Source organism: Pagrus major, chromosome 5 (assembly GCF_040436345.1).
Source record: "Pagrus major chromosome 5, Pma_NU_1.0".
NCBI classification, from domain to species: Eukaryota; Metazoa; Chordata; class Actinopteri; order Spariformes; family Sparidae; genus Pagrus; species Pagrus major.
This window is the reverse complement of record NC_133219.1, coordinates 41,015,250-41,037,432: the sequence shown is the minus strand read 5'-3', so window position 1 is coordinate 41,037,432 and position 22,183 is coordinate 41,015,250. Positions and strand designations below refer to the sequence as shown.

At 44.3% G+C, this 22,183-nt stretch overlaps 2 protein-coding genes across 2 annotated transcripts; both read left to right on the top strand.

The window, feature by feature from the left end:
- The first annotated feature begins 3,198 nt into the window (after positions 1–3,198).
- Positions 3,199–10,591, top strand: LOC140995516 (cip1-interacting zinc finger protein-like). The gene is made up of 13 exons (XM_073465522.1): positions 3,199–3,216; positions 3,765–3,920; positions 4,721–4,808; positions 4,886–5,034; positions 5,944–6,109; positions 6,239–6,379; positions 6,485–6,579; positions 7,373–7,466; positions 7,542–7,646; positions 7,732–7,908; positions 8,768–8,822; positions 8,972–9,093; positions 10,103–10,591. The coding sequence occupies exons 2-13, from the start codon at positions 3,892–3,894 to the stop codon at positions 10,142–10,144; spliced, it is 1,263 nt and encodes a 420-aa protein (XP_073321623.1). The 5' UTR covers positions 3,199–3,216; positions 3,765–3,891; the 3' UTR covers positions 10,145–10,591.
- Positions 10,592–11,308: 717 nt separating this feature from the next.
- On the top strand, positions 11,309–17,745 carry LOC140995422 (surfeit locus protein 4-like). Its single transcript, XM_073465411.1, has 6 exons — positions 11,309–11,488; positions 13,381–13,567; positions 13,957–14,033; positions 15,020–15,063; positions 15,768–15,957; positions 16,064–17,745. The coding sequence occupies exons 1-6, from the start codon at positions 11,441–11,443 to the stop codon at positions 16,328–16,330; spliced, it is 813 nt and encodes a 270-aa protein (XP_073321512.1). The 5' UTR covers positions 11,309–11,440; the 3' UTR covers positions 16,331–17,745.
- Positions 17,746–22,183: the final 4,438 nt, after the last annotated feature.

Genomic DNA, 22,183 nt, shown 5'->3' with positions numbered 1-22,183 from the left:
TCCTGACACAGATTCAGTCCACAGGAAGCTGAAGCTCCTCTGAAGAAACCGTCTGTCTGAGTTTCCATTCAGAGGGAAGTGAAGGAACATGTGGAGAATCTATTAACCAGCAGAAACACAGCAGCTCAGCTCCTGCTGCTCCATCAGCCCAGCTCACCCACTGCAGCCATCACGTCATCACCTGAACATATTTTAAACCTGTTGGAGCTGCTCAGCTGCTGCCTGAGGAGGTTCATGTGGAGAAAACCTCACGAAGAAGACATTTTATTTGGATCCATCACTGGATCACTGGATCACTGGATCACCGGATCACTGAGAGCCTGAAGGAAACAGCAAGATTCTCAGGAACGGAGCGAATTTATGGACCTTTATTCTGGAAAATAAACGTCGTGTGACTGTTTGTTGTGTGACTGTTTGTTGTGTGACTGTTGGTTGTGTGACTGTTGTGTGACTGTTGGTTGTGTGACTGTTGTGTGACTGTTGGTTATGTGACTGTTTGTTGTGTGACTGTTGTGTGACTGTTTGTTGTGTGACTGTTGTGTGACTGTTGGTTATGTGACTGTTTGTTGTGTGACTGTTGTGTGACTGTGGTGTGACTGTTTGTTGTGTGACTGTTGTGTGACTGTTGTGTGACTGTTATGTGACTGTGGTGTGACTGTTTGTTGTGTGACTGTTTGTCGAGTAGTGTTTGTTGTGTGACTGTTTATTGTGTCACTGTTTGTTGTGTGACTGTTTATTGTGTGACTGTTTGTTGTGTGACTGTTTGTTGTGTGACTGTTTATTGTGTGACTGTTGGTTGTGTGACTGTTGTGTGACTGTTGGTTGTGTGACTGTTGTGTGACTGTTGGTTGTGTCACTGTTGGTTGTGTGACTGTTGTGTGACTGTTGGTTGTGTGACTGTTGTGTGACTGTTGGTTGTGTGACTGTTGTGTGACTGTTATGTGACTGTTTGTTGTGTGACTGTTGGTTGTGTGACTGTTGTGTGACTGTTGGTTGTGTGACTGTTGGTTGTATGACTGTTGTGTGACTGTTGTGTGACTGTTGGTTGTGTGACTGTTGTGTGACTGTTGGTTGTGTGACTGTTGTGTGACTGTTGTGTGACTGTTGGTTGTGTGACTGTTGTGTGACTGTTGGTTGTGTGACTGTTGTGTGACTGTTGTGTGACTGTTGGTTGTGTGACTGTTGTGTGACTGTTATGTGACTGTTTGTTGTGTGACTGTTGGTTGTGTGACTGTTGTGTGACTGTTGGTTGTGTGACTGTTGGTTGTATGACTGTTGTGTGACTGTTGTGTGACTGTTGGTTGTGTGACTGTTATGTGACTGTTGTGTGACTGTTGGTTGTGTGACTGTTGGTTGTGTGACTGTTGTGTGACTGTTGGTTGTGTGACTGTTGTGTGACTGAGCTGATTGTGATGCAGGTAAACAGCAGGTGGAGCTGATGCTGCATTTGGAGCCATTAAACCACAGAAGAAGAAGGACTGAGTCAAACTGTTGTGTTGCCGTGGTGATGAAGGTCACAGCCTCGTCATCATCGCTGCACACGGTGACGTCACGATGATGTCACATGATTCACAGACTGGATCATTTCTGTTTCAACAACTTCACAGTTCAGCAACTCACACTCACAGACACACACACACTCACAGACACACACACACACACAGACACACACACACACTCACAGACACACACACACTCACAGACACACACACACACACAGACACACACACACACTCACAGACACACACACACTCACACACACCTGCTGCTGCTGCTGTCCACATACTTTTGTCCACGTGGTGTGTTTGTTACATTCTGGACAAACAGAAACTTTTTTCTTTACGGAGAGAAATTTTTCCAACCGCGATGAAAAACAGATTTTACTGTGAAGACGACAAATCAACAACAGACAGCCAGTTTATATAGAGAGTGTGTGTGTCTGTGTGTGTGTGTGTGTGTGTGTCTGTGTGTGTGTGTGTGTGTGTGTGTGTGTCTGTGTGTGTGTGTGTGTGTGTGTCTGTGTGTGTGTGTGTGTGTGTGTGTGTGTCTGTGTGTGTGTGTGTGTGTAAGCAGATCGGGTAACAGATATTTATTTCAGCCATGTTAAATATTCTTGTTGAAAACACATTAGTGGCACAGACACAGTGTGTGTGTGTGTGTGTGTGTGTGTGTGTGTGTGTGTTGTGTTCATGTCACAGTTGTGCTTCATGTGTCTGTGGTGCGTTTAATGACCCTCCGGTTCCTCTGACGGTCTGTGGAGGCGAGCAGCAGGATGTTGCTCTGAGCTCCTGCGGCTCGTCTGTCTGCGAGTGAATCCAGGAAATACCAGCAGATCCACTGGAGCTGGAAATAACTTCCAGACCTCATCAGCCAATCAGAGCGCTCCCCTGCAGCCTGGAAACACTCAGCAGAACGGACTGTTTGACACTGTTACACAACAGAGCCACAGGTGAGGTCTACCTGAGGCTGAGGCAGCTTCACTGCCTGGTGTCCTCTGCAGAAGATGATCTGTGACGTGTGACCACCAGGTGCTGGAGCCTCGCTGCTTCTCCATGATCCCAGCTGATTATTGTCTTTGTGACTCTGACATCATACATTCAAAATGGTGGAAGGAAGAACAGATGGATTAACTGTTAAATCATTTTATTCTCAGAAAACCAGACAGGTAAAAATAATAACACTTTTATCCAGATTGTATTAATATGTTCAGAGTTTTCTGCATATTCAGGCCTGATTATTGTGCAGAATAGTTTAATTAAACAGCATATACATTTATCTAAATATAGGCCCAACAGTCAGACTTTGAAAAAATGAACATAAAAATGTTACTAAAGTCTGGACAGAAGTGTTTCTGACATCTTATTTAGATGAAAAATGTTGTTTTCAGCTGTTCTGGCTCCTGAGAGTAAAAAGATGTGACAGGTATCAGACACATCACTCCTTCATGGTTTGATCCTCACTGTGAGTGTCAGGTGTGTTAAAACTCAACATGTCACATTAAAACAGGAAGTCCAACATGCAGCAGCTGGACAGCGTCACGTGCTCAGGTGAGCAACACAGCTGCACTTCTCCAGGTGACCGCTGTTCCTCCTCCCGACCAGCAGGGGGCGACAGAGCGGCTCAGAGACAAGCAGCCGGTCAGTGTTTACATGTAGCCTGTGGGCTAGCTTTAGCTTTAGCGTTAGCTTGAGCTTTAGCTTGAGCATTGGTTGAGCGGTGAGTTGAGCTCCGCGTCCGTCTGATAACATTAAACTATTTGTCTTTATACTGATGAACAGCTTAAAGAAACGCGCCTGCGCAGTCGGGCGGCTCAGTTTGTGTCGAGAAGCCGCTATACTCTGTTAACGTTAGCCAAACTACGGACGGCGCGAGGCTCCTCTTAAAAATGTGCTAATTTAAAGTTTGACTGCTGATCAACAGAGTACAGTCATTTAAAGTTAATTAATGAAGACATTTTAGGAATCGAGATAAGCCAGTCTAAAGTTCGGTTTATACACTAAACATCGAGGACTTTTTAATAGGCATGTCTGTTACCTTTTCCAAATAGTTAGTGCTCGTAAGACTCGAGGAGACCAGTGAGCATTTCCTGTTAAAAGTTATTAATATTTAAATGGAGTTCTTTATAAGAGACACGTAGTTGAGAGCCTGTTTTTTAAGTGTTATTTAAGCCTAAACTGAACACAGAGTTTTAAGTTCTCTACATTTAGATGGAAATCTAGTAGATTTTGCTCCATGACTTTTATTTGATGGCTGTTATTTTACAGACTCTGGTCGCTGAGGCTTTAATCTGCAGGTTTGGTTCCTTGAACATAAATCACCTCCATCAGGGCAGGTCGGTGCAGGTGCAGGTGCTGCTGCAGAGGTCAAAGGTCACCTGGTCCAGGCTTCAACATGGTCAGACAGCAGCGCAGAGCAGACAGGTAGGAGCTGTGATGCTGCTGAGCTCCACTCTGTCACATCTTATCATGAAGCTGATTATCAATCATCTGTGGATGTTTTCTGACATTTTAGAGACAAACAATGACTTGAAGCTTGAAAATACTTTATTTTTTACTTCACTACATTTATTCATTCACTTCAGTCGTTTTGCAGATTAAAAATTATTAATACAAAATGTAATCAATAATAAATGATGATGTGTTATTACAGATTAAACTAGCATCAGTATATAGAGTCATTAAAATGAGCTCCATCTTCACCATGAAAGTGATGAACACATGAATGCATCAATAATTATAATCCAATAATACCACACATATTCATCTGCATAATGAGTACTGTTACTTCTGGTACTTTAAGTATATTTGACTTAAGTCAGAATTTGAATGCAGGACTTTAACTTGTAACAGAGTACTTGTACACTGTGGTATTAGTACTTTTACTGAAGTACAGGATCAGAGACTGAGAGAAACTGACGGACACGTTTACAGATCAAAGTTTAGTCGATCAGTCAAGAAACTAATCAGCAGACTAAAGCTGATCCTAAATATTGTGTTGATTGTTGATTAATCAATTGATCGTTTTGTGGATGAATTGATTACATTTACATTAAATGTCGATCAGAAACCAGAATTATTCGTATTTAACCAGCCGACAGCAGTGAAGCACCAGATCTGAGCTTCTTCCAGCTCCCACTTTTAGAGAAAGATGATAAATAAGATCAACATAAAATAATTATTACAACAGTTTGCTTTAATCACCTCGTCTCTGTCCTCTGCAGGTGTTTTGTACCTGCTGCAGTGAACGGAGTGACGCGGGTTCGATTCCCTGTCGGCCCCGTCCATCGCAGACCGCCTCTGACTCACCAGGTTGACTAAAACAAACCCCGCCCCCTCGCTGCCGCCCGTCTCCGTCATGGATCCAGCTCACTGTTTTTCTTTGTCAGGTTTCAGGCAGGAAGTGGGCGGGATCAGCGACAGGAAGCTCTGACAGCCGGCCGGGCTGCAGCTCCAACACCACAGAAGAAGAGAGAGGAGACCCAGGACCTGACGGAGGTTCAGGAGAGACGGAGACGAAGAGGGCGAGACTGGACGGGTCGGTCAGAGTTTATTACAGACAACATCCTGAGGAGTCAGAAAACAGTTTTACATTTTGATAATCGAACAATCTGCCGTCGAGCTGCGATGATTCATTGATTAATCACCAAATATTCTGATAATTGATTGATCAGCTTGAGTAATCTTTTACTCTTCTGTCAGCTGTGAGATGTGAATGTGACAGAAAACTGAAGATCTTTGAGACGAAACACGGATCGATATTTGATCAACTGATCCAGAAAACGATCGACGGATTTACCAACAATGAAAATAATCGTTAGACGCAGCTCTGATCAGCTGATTATTTTCTCCATTGACTGAGTGAGAAGAAGTACTCTTGTACTTCAGTAAAAGTACTAATACCACAGTGTAGAAATACTCTGTTATAAGCTAGAGTCTTTACTCCAAAGTACAAAAGTATCATCATCAAAATAAACTTAAAGTACCAAAAGTAAAAGTATTTATTATACAGAATAATGTAATAATAATAATTATGTGATATTGTTGGATTATAATCAGTGAAGGAATGTAACTAAGTACATTTACTCAAGTACTGTAATTAAGCACAATGTTGAGGTACTTGTACTTTACTTGAGTATTTCCATTTTCTGTTACTTTATACTTCCACTCCACTACATTTATCTAATAACTTTAGTTACTAGTTACTTTACAGATTACATGCTGCATCAGAGCCAAAGCAGTTTGTGATGTAAAAAGTACAATATTTTCTATGAGATGTAGTGGAGTGGAAGAATACTCAAGTATCTTAAAAATAGTACTTAAGAACAGTACTAGAGTAAATATACTTAGTTACTTTCCTCCACTGGATTTTGAAAGTGTGAGCTGAACATCAGCAGGATGTAACTGAGCCAAACTTGAGTGAAATAAAAACAATGCGTTTCCTCAGGACTGACGATCCTGCAGCTCCGACCAATAGAGAGAGAGTACCGGTGTCATGTGGTCAACCAGGAAGTGAGAGCTGCTCCACAGGAAGTGTGTGTGATCCGTCCAGACTTCCTCCTCCGGACCAGCAGGGGGCAGCAGAGCTGAGTGAGGACAGCAGAGCAGCTGAGGTGATAAAACGTGATGTCATCAGTTAATGACCTCATTAATATAATAATATATAAGTGTTGTAATGTGTGTGTGTGTGTGTGTGTGTGTGTGTGTGTGTGTGTGTGTGCGTGTGTGCGTGCGTGTGCCAGCTGCAGAGCGTGGCCTCTCTGAAGGTCACCATCCAGCAGAGCAGTGAGAGTAGAGAGTTCGGACAGACAGACAGGACGGCTGACAGACAGACAGGTGGACTCCACTGTCACGTCTGTAACCTCACCTGTCGCTCTGTGCAGGTGAGACACAGCCAGCGCGCACACACACACACACACACACACACACATACCTGAGGCTCCCTCTGGACTGAAGGGCAGGAAGTAGTGACTGCTGTGTGTGTTCAGGTGTTTCAGGAGCACATGTCAGGACCAGAACACCTGAGGAGACTGAAGGACATCACACAGTCCATCTGCCTCAACACACACACACTGCAGGACAGGTATACACACACACACACACACACACACACACACTGCAGGACAGGTATACACACACACACACTGCAGGACAGGTATACACACACACACACACACACACACACACACTGCAGAACAGGTATACACACACACACACACACACACACACACACACACACACACACACACACACTGCAGGACAGGTATACACACACACACACACACACACACACTGCAGGACAGGTACACACACACACACACACACACACACACACACTGCAGGACAGGTATACACACACACACACACACACATACACACACACTGCAGGACAGGTATACACACACACACACACACACACACACACACTGCAGGACAGGTATACACACACACACACTGCAGGACAGGTATACACACACACACACACACACACACACACACTGCAGAACAGGTATACACACACACACACACACACACACACACACACACACACACACACACACTGCAGGACAGGTATACACACACACACACACACACACACACACACACTGCAGGACAGGTACACACACACACACACACACACACACACACACTGCAGGACAGGTACACACACACACATACACTTCAGGACAGGTATACACACACACACATACACACACACTGCAGGACAGGTACACACACACACATACACTTCAGGACAGGTATACACACACCACACACACACACTGCAGGACAGGTATACACACACACACACCACACACACACACACACACACACACACACACAACTCCTCCTGATGGTTCACCTTTGTCCTCCAGGGGGCGTCGGCCCGACACACAGCGCTGGTGTGACACCTGTCAGACTCACTTCAGCGGTGATGTCATCATCCATCGACGGACAAAACAGCACAAGGTGGGAAACATTGCTAACATGACTTCAAAATGCTAACCATGTTTTTTGATGCTAACCTGCTGTGTGTGTCTGCAGATGTGTAAGCAGCTGTGTCGTCCCTTCTGTCCGGTGTGTAAACGTCACTTCAGGACTCCAAGGAAGTTTGTGGAGCACATGAAGTCTGCAGAGCACAAGCAGCAGGTCAGCGGGGGTCATGTGACGCATGTGTCACATGTTCAGGACAAACCAACAGGGTGTGTATGATTCTGTGTCCGTCTCCTCCCAGGTGCACCTGCAGGAGGCTCAGGAGGAGGAGCTGATCACAGTGGATGCTGTCGGCTGCTTTGAGGGAGAGGAGGAGGAGGACGAGGAGGAGGAGGAGGAAGAAGAAGAAGTAGAAGTAGCTGATGAAGAGGAAGAGGGTGGTGTAAGAAAAGAGGAAGCAGAAGAGAAAGAGTTGGAGGTACGACGATTCATATACACCTGATTGTTTGTTTCCCACAGAGCTGCTGATGTCAGCTGATTGTGAACACAGCGTCTGCTTTAACCAGTGACCACAACATCACCAGACTCCATTAACAAATGTGGTGATTTTCAGAGTTGTTGAGTTAAAACAAACTTTATAAACGTGTGAAACTCTGTCTCTGACAGACTCTGAATCATTGTCTCCTTCTTGTAAATTCAGCATTAAATGAAAACAGTAAGTTGTGTGTTTCCTTGTAAAAAGTGTCAGTTTGTGGCAGCATGGCTGCACCAGCCTGTCTGCTTCTGTGTCTAAAGTGCTAAAGTCTGACCTGCCAACATTTAGCAGCTGTTTGAACACACTGTTTACACTGATTTCACCATTTACACTCAATTTATGGAAGAAGAAACATTTTATTGATGCTAAACATGTCACATTTTACAGATACACTAAACAGTAACCAGTATAGGCGACTTCTTTGTCCCCAGACTCCCTTAACAAATGTGTCAGTTTAGTGAGTTGTTGAGTTGGAGACACTTTATAAACTGTGTGAAACTCTGTCTCTGACTGATTCTGACTGATTTGTTCCTTCTTGTAAAATCAGCAAATGTTCTGCATGAACTTCTTTCTGTCTTTGAGTAGAAACATGGAGTCTGTTTGTCTCAGTGATGGACGGGTTTGTGTCATACAGAGCAGGAAGTGACATCAGATGCATGTTAATGTAGCTGTGAACTGAACCACAGTCACTACAGGCCTGCATCACTTGGTGTGTGTGTGTGTGTGTGTGTGTGTGTGTGTGTGTGTGTGTGTGTGTGTGTGTGTGTGTGTGTGTGTGTGTGTGTGTGTGTGTGTGTTGCAGGCAACTGACACACAGGAAACACACAGGGAGGAATATGACCCCCACACCACATATGGTATGTTTTATGTTAAATGCCTGTTTAAATTGAATTTCACCACCGTTACGTATCAGTTAATGATAACAAATAAAATGATCAATAATAGATATTGAAATTAAAATCAGTAGATAAATGTTAAAACTATAAATCTGTGTGTGTCTGTACAGGAAGTCGTTTTGTGGTTCCTGTTTCTGGCTTCCTGTGTCGACTGTGTAACAAGTTCTTCTACAGAGAGACGACAGCACGACACACACACTGCAGGACACACACACACTACCTCCACCTGCAGGTAACACACACACACACACACACACTCACACACACACTGCAGGACACACACACACTACCTCCACCTGCAGGTAACACACACACACACACACACACACACACACACACACACACACACACACACACTCACACACACACTGCAGGACACACACACACTACCTCCACCTGCAGGTAACACACACACTCACACACACTCACACACACTCACACACACTCACACACACACTGCAGGACACACACACACTACCTCCACCTGCAGGTAACACACACACACACACACACTCACACACACACTGCAGGACACACACACACACTCACACTCACACACACACTGCAGGACACACACACACACTCACACACACACACACACACACACTCACACACACACTGCAGGACACACACACACACTCACACTCACACACACACTGCAGGACACACACACACACACACTCACACACACTCACACACACTCACACACACACTGCAGGACACACACACACACTCACACTCACACTCACACACACACTGCAGGACACACACACACTACCTCCACCTGCAGGTAACACACACACACACTCACACTCACACACACACTGCAGGACACACACACACACTCACACTCACACACACACTGCAGGACACACACACACACTCACACACACACACACACACACACTCACACACACACTGCAGGACACACACACACACTACCTCCACCTGCAGGTAACACACACACACACACACACTCACACACACTCACACACACTCACACACACACTGCAGGACACACACACACACTCACACTCACACTCACACACACACTGCAGGACACACACACACTACCTCCACCTGCAGGTAACACACACACACACACACACTCACTCACACTCACACTCACACACACACACTCACACACACACACACTCACACACACACACACACACACACTCACACACACTCACACACACTCACACACACTCACAGGGGTCTGAGGTTGTTGTGTGTTTTAGACTCACAGAGCTGCTCAGACGAGACATGAAGATCTGACCTGACCTGCTGTCCCACAATGCACCTGTGTGTCCAGGTGGTGGACCGGTGATGACATCATCCTGCTGTACTTCCTGTTCTCCACAGAACTGTAACGTACCAGCTGCCCTTTTTACAACAATGATGTGAACAGTAAACAGGTAAATACAGGTGAGGATCAGAGCGACGCCTGCTGGCTGTCAGGTGAACTGCAGCTGAAATCACATCAGGAGCTCAACATGTTTATTAAAGGGTCAGTCTGGTGTTTTTCTGTCTTTTATCTCCTCAGTCGCCCTGAAGAGACGATACATTAATAAAACATTGTTTATTCCTACGTGTGTTTTTGTTTCTACCTTGTAGAAAAATGATGTATTGTTTATTACATTTACTCATGTTACAGACATATTTCTTCAAAACAGACTTGATGTTCTGTTATTTTTATTTAATATTAATAAACAATTTACAGAAAATGAGTCAAGATTCAAGTCTTTATTGTCATTGTGCAAAACAAGAGAACAGCGCAGCGTCTCTCTGAGCTGGTGTGCAGAATATAAAATAGAATATAATAAAATAATTATATCAGTTTGTCAATTGTCAACATTTTCCACAAAATAGAACAAAAAACTAATTTAAATAGATATTTTAAAAACAGTCTTAAAACAAGCACAACGATAATCAAACCTGGACTGTGCTGCCAAAAAATATGAACTTTAAACAGAGTTAATGTGGAAGTCTTCATATAACAACAACTAATCTGCTGATGAAGGTTCAGGTGTCTGAACACTTCCTGTCTGAGATATTTGATTTATTCACCTCGACAGGAAACAAAATCATCGAAAGAAACTGGAACTAATTTTGTTTTAAAGACTTCTAATATTCAGGCATCATTTCATCAGTTAGTTGCTGATTAATGTTCTGGATTCACCGACCATAATGATAATATGATATAATATGATAATAAATCCTTCATTTAAGAAGTGACAAATGACTCTGCCTGGTATTTGTTTCAGTTTTCTGTTATATTGTGTTTTAGTTATTGTATTAATCAGATGAGATGTTTGTCTTCGGCCTGAGCAGCAGAGATGAAAGCGTCTGCACAGTAACACAACGTCCACTGGCTTTCATCAGACTCCGTCCACGTGGCTGCTGCGCCCCGCGCGGCCACAGGGGGCGCTGCGGCCGCTCGGCGCAGAGGATTGTGGGTCGGAGGAGGCAGCAGCGGAGCAGCATCATCGTCCTCGGGCCGGAGCGGGACTCTTCTGACCGGACCGGAGCTGAGCTGAGCCGTTTCCCCGCCCTGAAGTGCCTTAACAGCGGGAGAGATGGGACACGGAGACCTGATGAGCCAGGCGGAGGATGTAGCGGACCAGGTCAGCGCCCCTCCCCGGGAAACGAGCACCTTGAGCCGGCCACGCACAGGGCTGGGACTCGGGCAGACGGCGGAGATCTTCTGCCGAAGTCCATCCAAAACCCGTTTAGTTTATGGAGCTTTGAACGCGACACATGCGTTTCATTAATCAGTATTGTGTGGTAGTTAATTCGGCATATTGATTATTAATCCGAACGGCACCGTGTTCCGGTACCGAACCTGATGTTAGTTAACTTCAGCAGCAGCAGACTCGGTGGAGGAGGCAGTGGGTGTAACGTGAAAGTCTGTTGTGCAGGAAAACTTGTGCTGAAACACCAAACGCAGCTTGTTAGTCAGCTCAGTTGTGAGCCGAAGTGAGGAGCGTCTCTTACTGATGTGATCCGGGCCTTCAGTTGTCTTCTACCAGCGCAGGATGACGGCGGGTCAGCAAGGAAACGTTAAACTCGCAGGTTTTTAAACGGGGTCTGGTGTTAAGTTCGTGTCACGGAACGGACACTTCTTCATGTTGGTTAAAGCCCGTTTTGTTCTCAAAATCTGAACTATGGAAGAAGAGTTTGGATAGTGCACTTTGTTCAAGTATTAAAAGAAGTCATAGTTAATAAAACATATGCCGAAAGATGGAAGAAGTCCTGATTATTTACGGGAGGGCTTCACTTAGTAGTTACCGCCGTGAGTCTGCGTGCTTCAACACAAGACGTGTCAAATTGACAGATTTCTCAATGGAGTCTGGTGTGAAGATGCCATGAAGACGGAAGTGGACTCCTTTGAGTGTGACATATGTACCCAGAATGATACAAACTGAAGCGCAAAGGGAAAACGGATGATTTAGTGTTGATGTCGGGGTTTGATGTCGGTGCGATGAGAGAGTCAGAGTCTCTTCATGATGCTCAGGAGCAAAAACTACAACTGTAGTTTCAGGACAGGAAGTCGTTTAATGTTCGAGTCCTGAGCTGCTGCCACATACACACTGACTGATCTCATGAGAGCTCTCTGATGGGATGTAACTAAGTACATTTACTCAGTACTGTCCTAAAGTACAGTATTGAGGTACTTGTACTCTACTTACTAGTTACTTTACAGATTACATGCTGCATCGGTAGGACATTTTGTGATGTAGTACAATATTGTCTCTGAGGTGTAGTGGAGTTAAAGTATAAAGCAACAGAAAATGGAAATACTCAGGGAAAGTACAAGTATCTTAAAATAGTACTTAAGTTCAGTACTTGAGTAAATGTACTTAATCATTTTCCTCCACTGAATATTAAAAGCGACCTAAACATCAGTAGGAAATGTAACTGAACCAAACTTGAGTGTAAAAATAAAAACTCAAATACTGTAATTTATACTCCACTACATTTAGTTACTAGTTACTTTACAGATTACATGCTGCATCATTTTTAAATTAATTGATTTTCTCATCAATCAGGTAAAAACAGTGATTGTGACGATCAGCTGACTCAGTTTATACTCGTGTAAATATGTGATCAGTTACTTTACTGATACTTTGATACTGAAGTACATTTAACATCAGATACTTTTACTCGAGTACTGTTCATGTGTGACTTTCGCTGACCAAAGTAATATTTTAGCACCACATCTTTACGTGTACTCGAGTGTGTGAGCTGGTTCTCTCAGGTCCTCTCGTCTCATCTTGAGTGATTATTGATGTTCTGTTATTTGATGTTAGTTTTCATTTGGCAGCAAACTGACTCATGTTGTTGTTTCTCTGCCTGCTGAAGACAAACGGACCTGAGCTGCTCGTTCACTCTGCATCCTCTGCTGATCATTTCTCCATGAATCCGTCCATTGTTTGATTGTTTGGTGAAAATGTGGTGTAATTGAGTCCAAAGTGACACTTTCACAATCATGATTGGATCGTCTCCCCCCCTTTAGTTCCTGCGGGTCACCAAACACTACCTCCCCCACGTGGCCCGGCTCTGCCTGGTCAGCACCTTCCTGGAGGACGGCGTCCGGATGTGGTTCCAGTGGAGCGAGCAGAGCGAGTACATCGACTCCACCTGGAGCTGCGGACGCTTCCTCGCCAACGTCTTCGTCCTGCTCAACCTGCTGGGACAGCTGGGTAACACACACACGCAAACACACACACACACACACACACACACACACACACACACACACACACTTTGTTCAGAGAATAAACTTTATTGTCCAGCTGAGGATGGACAATCTAATCACAAACATGTCCACAGTTCATCACATCAACAGAACAAACGTTTACTTCTCACGTTTCACAGTCATCGCTCCACATTAGTGACCTCATGACCAATTCTGGAAAGTAACTAAGTATATTTACTCAATTACTGTACTTTAGTGCAATTTGATGTATGTGTACTTTGAATATTTTCATCCCTGTTAGTGAGGCAGAGTTTGTCCTGAAGGTGGCGCCAGAGGAGAAGATACTGTCACCTAAATCATAAACTGTCTGTCTGTCTGTCTGTCTGTCTGCAGGCGGCTGTGTGTTGATCATCAGTAGAAACTTTGTTCAGTACGGCTGCTTCTCTCTGTTTGGGATCATCGCCCTGCAGGTACTCACTCACACACTCACTCACTCACACACTCACTCACTCACTCACTCACTCACTCACTCACTCACTCACTCACTCACTCACTCACTCACACACGCTGCCAGTCAGAACTCCACTTGAAAAGTTGAGGATTTAACGTCTTCTTCTGATGTCACCAGTTCTGAGCCCTTCATCATGTTGTTACCATGGAGACCCACCTGTCATGATAAACGATTACTGATATTCATTTGCAGTGAGAGCGACAGGTGCAGTTCACTCAGGTGCTGCTCTGTTCTCTTCCTCGCTCTACATGTATTTGATAACTTTAGTTACTTTGCAGATTGAGATTATTCAGTGTTTATTAACTGTGACATGTAGCAGTCAGATGCTGCTGTGGGCGGGACGTCGTGCGTGACTTTAGTGATTTAAAGTGTATTTCTGTGTCAGACGTCTCATCAGCTGTCACCATGTTTCAGTCTGCACCGTGTCAAATGTCTCTTCTGTCCCCTAAAACTCTGAACTCTTTTCCACCAACAAGTGTTTTAACTCTGGTATTTATTTGTGTCCCCTGACGTGGTCCAAAAGCCTTGTTCAGTATCGTTCTGTGGGCCCAACAGTGTGGGTTCACTTTGTCTTTATGGTCTTTTCATTATAAACACATCCGTGTGACGTCTCTGTACGTTCTGACAGCCCAGCTGTCCTGAACTAAACCATGTCTGTAAGTTGATTGTGTGTGACGCTGTTGATGTTGTACAAACATTATTACACAGAGACCAGAATACACACGTGTGTGAATACACACACATGATGACGAGCAGAAACAATTCTTTATGACTGACCTGCAGACGTTTCATTTTCATTTCATTCCTGTTAGTACAGAGTAGTTTCATTCTGTGTGATTAAACTATCAGTAAAGTACTGTGTGTACTGTGTGTACTGTGAGTACTGTGAGTACTGTGTGTACTGTGAGTACTGTGTGTAGTACTGACGTGTGTTGCTGTCTGCAGACGGTGGCCTACAGCATCCTGTGGGACCCAAAGTTCCTGATGAGGTGAGTGTGTTTGTGTGTTTCTGGTTTAAATCGACAGTTTTAGCAGTGGGCTTTGGTGTGTTCATCACTGAGTCTCCTGTGAGTTTTCTTACATTAGATGAATACAGAAACATGTTGCAGCTCAGTGAGAACAGTTACACAATAATATTAATGAACATCAGTCAGTTTTCCCTCGAGACCAAACAGACGGAGAGAGTTCGAACTTGTTTTCATCTGTAAGTTTTAATCTTCAGTTAAACTTTTATTCAGTGTCAAAGTGTTTGATTATAAATCTGCATGTTAGATTTCATATTTTTAAATTAGTTTTGTCTCAAAACTGTAAAACTGAGTTTGAGTCGAAAATTAAAAACAGCAGATTCAAACATGTCCTCCCTCGTCTCCTCGTCTCCTCTCCTCCTCCCTCGTCTCCTCTCCTCCTCCCTCGTCTCCTCGTCTCCTCTCCTCCTCCCTCGTCTCCTCTCCTCCTCCCTCGTCTCCTCGTCTCCTCTCCTCCCCCCTCGTCTCCTCTCCTCCTCCCTCGTCTCCTCTCCTCCTCTCCTCCTCCCTCGTCTCCTCTCCTCCTCCCTCGTCTCCTCGTCTCCTCTCCTCCTCCCTCTCCTCCTCTCCTCCTCCCTCGTCTCCTCTCCTCCTCCCTCTCCTCCTCTCCTCCCCCCTCGTCTCCTCTCCTCCCCCCTCGTCTCCTCTCGTCTCCCCCTCCCCTGTAGGAACCTTGCGTTGGGGGGAGGTCTGCTCCTCCTCCTGGCTGAGTGTCGGGGGGAGGCTCGCAGTGTGTTTGCAGGCGTGCCGTCTCTCGGTCATCAGAGCTCTCCGAAGCACCTCCTGCAGCTCGGAGGTCGAGTCCTCCTCGTCCTCATGTTCATGACGCTGCTGCACTTTGACCTCAGCCTGATCAGTGTGAGTCTCACACACACACACACACACACACACACACACACACACACACACACACACACACACTGACTGAGCTGCTGACCTGTGTGAATCCTCGCCTCACGTCCAGGTCCTGCAGAACCTGGTGGGCTCGGCGCTCATCGTGCTCGTGGCGGTGGGCTTTAAGACGAAGCTGGCCGCTCTCACTCTGGTGGTGTGGCTGCTCTGCATCAACTTCACCTTCAACGCCTTCTGGAACATCGCGTCGTACAAACCCATGCACGACTTCCTCAAGTACGACTTCTTCCAGACCACGTCGGTGATCGGAGGCCTGCTGCTGGTGGTGGCGCTGGGGCCCGGGGGGGTGTCCATGGACGAGAAGAAGAAGGAGTGGTGAGGAAGAGGAACTGATGCTAAAAGAGGAGAGGAAGAGGAGGAAGAAGAGATGGAGGATTCAACACTGTGCTCGAGGCGGAGCGGTACAGAGTCAGTACAGCAGGAGAGCTTTTATTCTGAAAAACAGCCACAATTCTATAACAAAACTAAATAATTGAAATGTTCCCAAACAGCCAATAAGAGCCTGTTCAGACCTGATGTCACCATGATGAGTGATCCAATCAGTGTTCAGCTCTCAGTCCATACATTAACATGTATTTCACGTCCATCACTGAGACAAACAGACTCCATGTTTCTGCTCAAAGACAGAAAGAAGTTCATGTAGAACATTTGCTGAATTTACAAGAAGGAACAAATAAGTCAGAATCAGTCAGAGACAGAGTTTCACACAGTTTATAAAGTGTCTCCAACTCAACAACTCACTAAACTGGCACATTTGTTAAGGGAGTCTGGGGACAAAGAAGTCGCCTATACTGGTTACTGTTTAGTGTATCTGTAAAATGTGACATGTTTAGATCAAAAAAATGTTTCTTCTTTCATAAATTGAGTGTAAATGGTGAAATCAGTGTAAACAGTGTGTTCAAACAGCTGCTAAATGTTGGCAGGTCAGACTTTAGCACTTTAGACACAGAAGCAGACAGGCTGGTGCAGCCATGCTGCCACAAACTGACACTTTCTACAAGGAAACACACAACTTACTGTTTTCATTTAAGGCTGAATTTACAAGAAGGAGACAAAGATTCAGAATCTGTCAGAGACAGAGTTTCACTACGTTATAAAGTTTGTTTTAACTCAACAACTCTTAAAATCACTACATTTGTTAAGGGAGTCTGGTTCAGTGGTGGATCAGTTGTGTTCACAGAGCTGCTGACATCAGCAGGTTCAGAGAAAACTGATGATTCATTAAAGGAACTCAGATTAAAATAAAGATTGTGAAAAAACTAAAATATAAAACAGTTTATGTGCGCAGCTTTTATAGATCTGAGCCCAGCTGTTCCTCCTCCTCCTCCTCCTCCTCCTCAGTCTTCAGAGCGACCAATCAGAAAGTCTCTGTGTGTCACATGATGTGTGTGTGTTGTTCGGCTGCTGCTGTCTTCATGTGTGATCTCACAGACGCTTTCATTTGTTCTGTTTTTATAAAAAGTTTATATCTCAGCTGTAATAATGAAATATGTTTTTCTCTGTTGAGATGTTGTAATGACTGAAAGTGTCCAGCAGGCGGAGCTGTTCACGCACAAACAAACACATTCAGACGTTTTAATATGAATTCTGATTTTATTTTCACTTCCTGTGTGTTGGTCCAAAGAAAAGCAGCCGTCAGTCGGTTCTGTTCTGTGTCTGAGTCTTTATGAGGTGAAATCATTTTCTACGGTGTTTTTGTAGCAGATGTTTAATAAATCAGTCCAGCATTGTCAAGCTTTATCTCTGACATTATTTCATCTCAGCATGGAAGTGAGAATATGACAGACTCCTCTGCTCCGACTGTGTTCTGATCCGACACCTGCGTCTACTGACCGGCTGTTAAAGGTCCAGTGTGCAGGACTCACCCGTCGTCTCACCCTCTGCTGTGATCTCCACTAAAGCCATAAAAAAACATAAGAAAATGCTCGATGAGGTGTTTTATCAGAGATCAAACGGCGCAGAGACCAGAACCAAACCCATAATTCCCATGAACACCTCCAATAACATTATCCTGCTTATATCCAGACAGTGTTTCACAGGCAGTAACTCTGTTTCCATGGCAACAGCTGAGCGTTTGACTAATAGCCGAAACAGTCACGACCATCCCATAATGATGACTCCACCGGGCTCACTGTTAGCCAGGTGGCTAACGTTATGCTAGCATCAAAGTCAATAACGTGACGTCACAGCGAAAATAATCTGACATGAAAAATGCTTTGTAATCATTTCAGATCACGTCCTCGTCACGTCGTCACCTGTTCAACAATAAACGGCCAAAAATATCAGAACCTGGTCCGATTTCCTCCAGCAGAACTCCGTCACGTGCACCTCTGTCAGACTGAAGCCCAGTTGGCTCCATGTTGGTGCTGGTTCTGGTGTCGATGAGTCGATGTAGTTCACTGAGCGCTTTGACACAAAACTACATGAGGTTCGACTTTAATACAACAAACTGACAAACATCATGTGATTGATGACCCAGTTCAACTGGATCAGTACATCACCTCATTGATTTATTCCAAACTAATGTTCCACGGGTCGACAGGAAGGGGCGGGGCTTCAGCTCTCTATTGGCAACAATAAACACCAATTAATGTTGACACGTCGCTCTGCCTGATCAAACACAAAACACGTTTCATGTGACAGGACGACACTACTGTGACCCAATCAGTGAAGACGATCAGAACACGATCAGAACACGATCAGAACAGACGTGTTCTGATCGTGTTCTGATCGTGTTCTGAAGGACAGGCTGCTGTTAGAACCTTAGAAATGTGTTGATGAACAGACAGGAAGTGTGACCTCATCACACCTGAGCAGAAACATGTAGCTTCTGTTAGCGTTAGCCTCTGGCCTCAGACAGATGAAGGACACACACACACACACAGACACACACACACAGACACACACACACACACACACACACACCTTACAATTATGAGTTATTGATTTCTCCAAAAAGCACCAGCTGTAATTGTCTGTGTGTGTGTCTGTGTGTGTGTGTGTGTGTCTGTGTGTGTCTGTGTGTGTGTGTGTGTGTCTGTGTGTGTGTGTGTGTGTGTGAGGTGTTCAGGTGCTGCCCTTGGCTGCAGTTTGCAGGTTATTAGAGGACCTGGACAAAACACACCGGTCACTGTGTGTGGAAGGTCTTCCTCCTCCGCTCTCCTCCTCCTCCTCTTCCTCCTCCTCCTCCTCTCCTCTTCCTCTCCTCCTCCTCTCTCCTCCTCCTCCTCCTCCTCCTCCTCCTCCTCCTCCTCCTCTCCTCCTTCTCCTCCTCCCTTTCCTCCTCCTCATCCTCTCCTCCTCTTCTTCCTCCTCCTCTCCTCCTCCTCTTTCCTCCTCCTCCTCTCCTCCTCCTCTTCCTCCTCCTCCTCCTCCTCCTCCTCCTCCTCTCCTCTCCTCCTCCTCTTCTTCCTCCTCTTCCTCCTCCTCTCCTCCTCCTCTTCCTCCTCCTCCTCCTCCTCCTCTCCTCTCCTCCTCCTCCTCTTCTTCCTCCTCTTCCTCCTCCTCTCCTCTCCTCCTCCTCTCCTCCTCTCCTCCTCCTCCTCTCCTCCTCTCCCTCCTCCTCTCCTCCTCTCCTCCTCCTCCTCTCCTCTCCTCCTCCTCCTCCTCTTCCTCCTCCTCTCCTCCTCCTCCTCTCCTCCTCAGCAGAGGAGCATCTGGAGGTATTCATCATGTTTAATGTTCAGGATGTTTCTTCGTGTCTGTTTGTCTGATGGATCAGATGACTGTGTGTTGTCAGGTCTGCAGCTCTACATCAGTCCAGTCTGAAGAGTCAGAACCAGAACACTGGATCGATCTCTGAGGGGGAGAATGAGTCAGTGCACAGCTTTTGTCTTCATGACGATGTTTTTACTGAAACCTGAGAAACAAAAGACGCCGCCGTCATAAACAGAAGCTCACAAGACTTATTGTCAGAATAATCCATCATTTTTTAATCAACAGGAGGAAATAAAGATGAGCAGCAGCACGAGGGCAGGAAGAGAACAGCAAACACAAATACTCTCAAATAAATGAGATGAAGATGATTTTATTTTACAGCACTGTTGTCTTATAACGTGTCGTTAATTAACCTCTAAGAAAGTCTCATCAGGGTCAGACAGGAAGGAAACAGAGTTAATGTAAGATACATTTATTGATCCCAATAATTCAGTGTGAGCAGCAAACAGAACTGAGAGGAAAATAAAGAATCTGATTTTAGAATAAAATAAAATAAACTCAAATAAAGAAGATAAAGATGATCTCTGCTTCATTTTGCAGCACCGTTGTCCTGTAACGTGTCGTTAATTAACCTCTAACAGTGTGATGAGGCTCTAACGAGGTGCGATCAGTGACAAACGACCCGGTACTGAAGAATAAATAACAGTCGTCCTCTGAGACTCGTTGTCTTTAAATGAATCCATCACAGGTCGATGCTGTTGGTTCAGATGTCTGCTGGATTATTTGGGCTAAAATAATGTTTAATTAATATATTTAGGATCTGATACGACATCACATTTGATTTATTATTACATGACCTTGTAAAATATTCAGTATAACAGCGTCTCAGTGTGGTTTACTGTGTTTATAATTACAGACTCACCTCTTTATAGTTCATCTTATTATTGTTCTCTAAAATAAAAAACAACTAAAGCTTTTAAATCAATAATAGCTATTAAATATATAAACTGAGACCAACAGAAATTAAAAACCTTCTTTAGTTTTTCTCATCACATTTGAACCCTGCAGACATCTGACAGTGTGTTTGTGTCGAGACGAGACGAGGAGAATAAAACAGTCGTGTTAGTGTCTGAATGTTTGAGCAGGTGGTCAGCAGTGGTCAGCAGGTGGTTAGCAGTGGTTAGCAGTGGTTAGCAGTGGTCGGCAGGTGGTCAGCAGTGGTTAGCAGTAGTCAGCAGTGGTCAGCAGTGGTCAGTAGTGGTTAGCAGTGGTCAGCAGTGGTTAGCAGTGGTCGGCAGGTGGTCAGCAGTGGTCAGTAGTGGTTAGCAGTGGTCAGCAGTGGTCAGCAGTGGTCAGTAGTGGTCAGTAGTGGTCAGCAGTGGTTAGCAGTGGTTAGCGGTGGTCAGCAGTGGTCAGCAGTGGTTAGCGGTGGTCAGCAGTGGTCAGCAGTAGTCAGCAGTGGTCAGCAGTAGTCAGCAGTGGTCAGCAGTGGTCAGCAGTGGTCAGCAGGCGGAGCTCCTGATGTTGAGATGAACTCTTCTTCTCACATCTGTCGCTTTATGATTCACGCAGAAAACATCAGAACAATGTGAAAAAGGAAACATGACAAATATTCAACTTGAAATAAGAAATGAATGAGACGCGTTCATGTTTGTGTCACTGCAGGTTTATTGTTTTTCATCGAGAACATTCAGATTTTACTCTTTATGTGTATTTATACACAATACACAGTATAAATACTTCAACTGAGTTTATTTACATGTCAAGTCAAGACACTGAAAGATAATAATAATGATAATAATAATAATAATAATAATACAGTTGATATTTAACTAACCCTAACCCTCCCAGTGTCTCTGTTAATAAATATTGATCGTATTGTGACTCACAGATAAATGTTGATATTCTGATTATTAATGAATCAGCTGAAGAATAATTTTATTTATCTGAAGACATTTTAAATCTTCCTCACAGTTTGTTATTTATTAAAGATTTTGTCACAAAACAATAAAATATTGAGTTTCATGTATGATCGTATTAAATCAGACCGAATCAACTGATGATAAAATCATGTGTAAATAAATGAATACACTGAGATTCATCTCTTTAGATTATTTGTTGATTCATGGATTGTTTATTTGGTAAACAATAATGTGAATGATTGATCATGGCTCAGATTGTTGGTGATTAATTAAATGAATTTGAATGATTTCATGTTTATTTGTGTCGTATAAACTGATGAAGTGTTTCACAGTTTAAAGCATCATCTGAGTGTCTGAAGATGAATGAACAAACGAAGCTGAGACGTTTAAATTAAAAACAAGATCAACATAAAGAGAAAGAAGCTGCTCAGGTTCAGGGACGGACCGCCTTTAATTCATGTTAATTACACTGTGTGTGTGTGTGTGTCTGTGTGTGTCTGTGTGTGTGTGTGTATGAAGGTGAAACGTTAAAAGCTTCAGTGAGTCTCAGGATTTAGCCCGAGCCGCTCCGTCTCGTCTGTTGTGTTGATTGA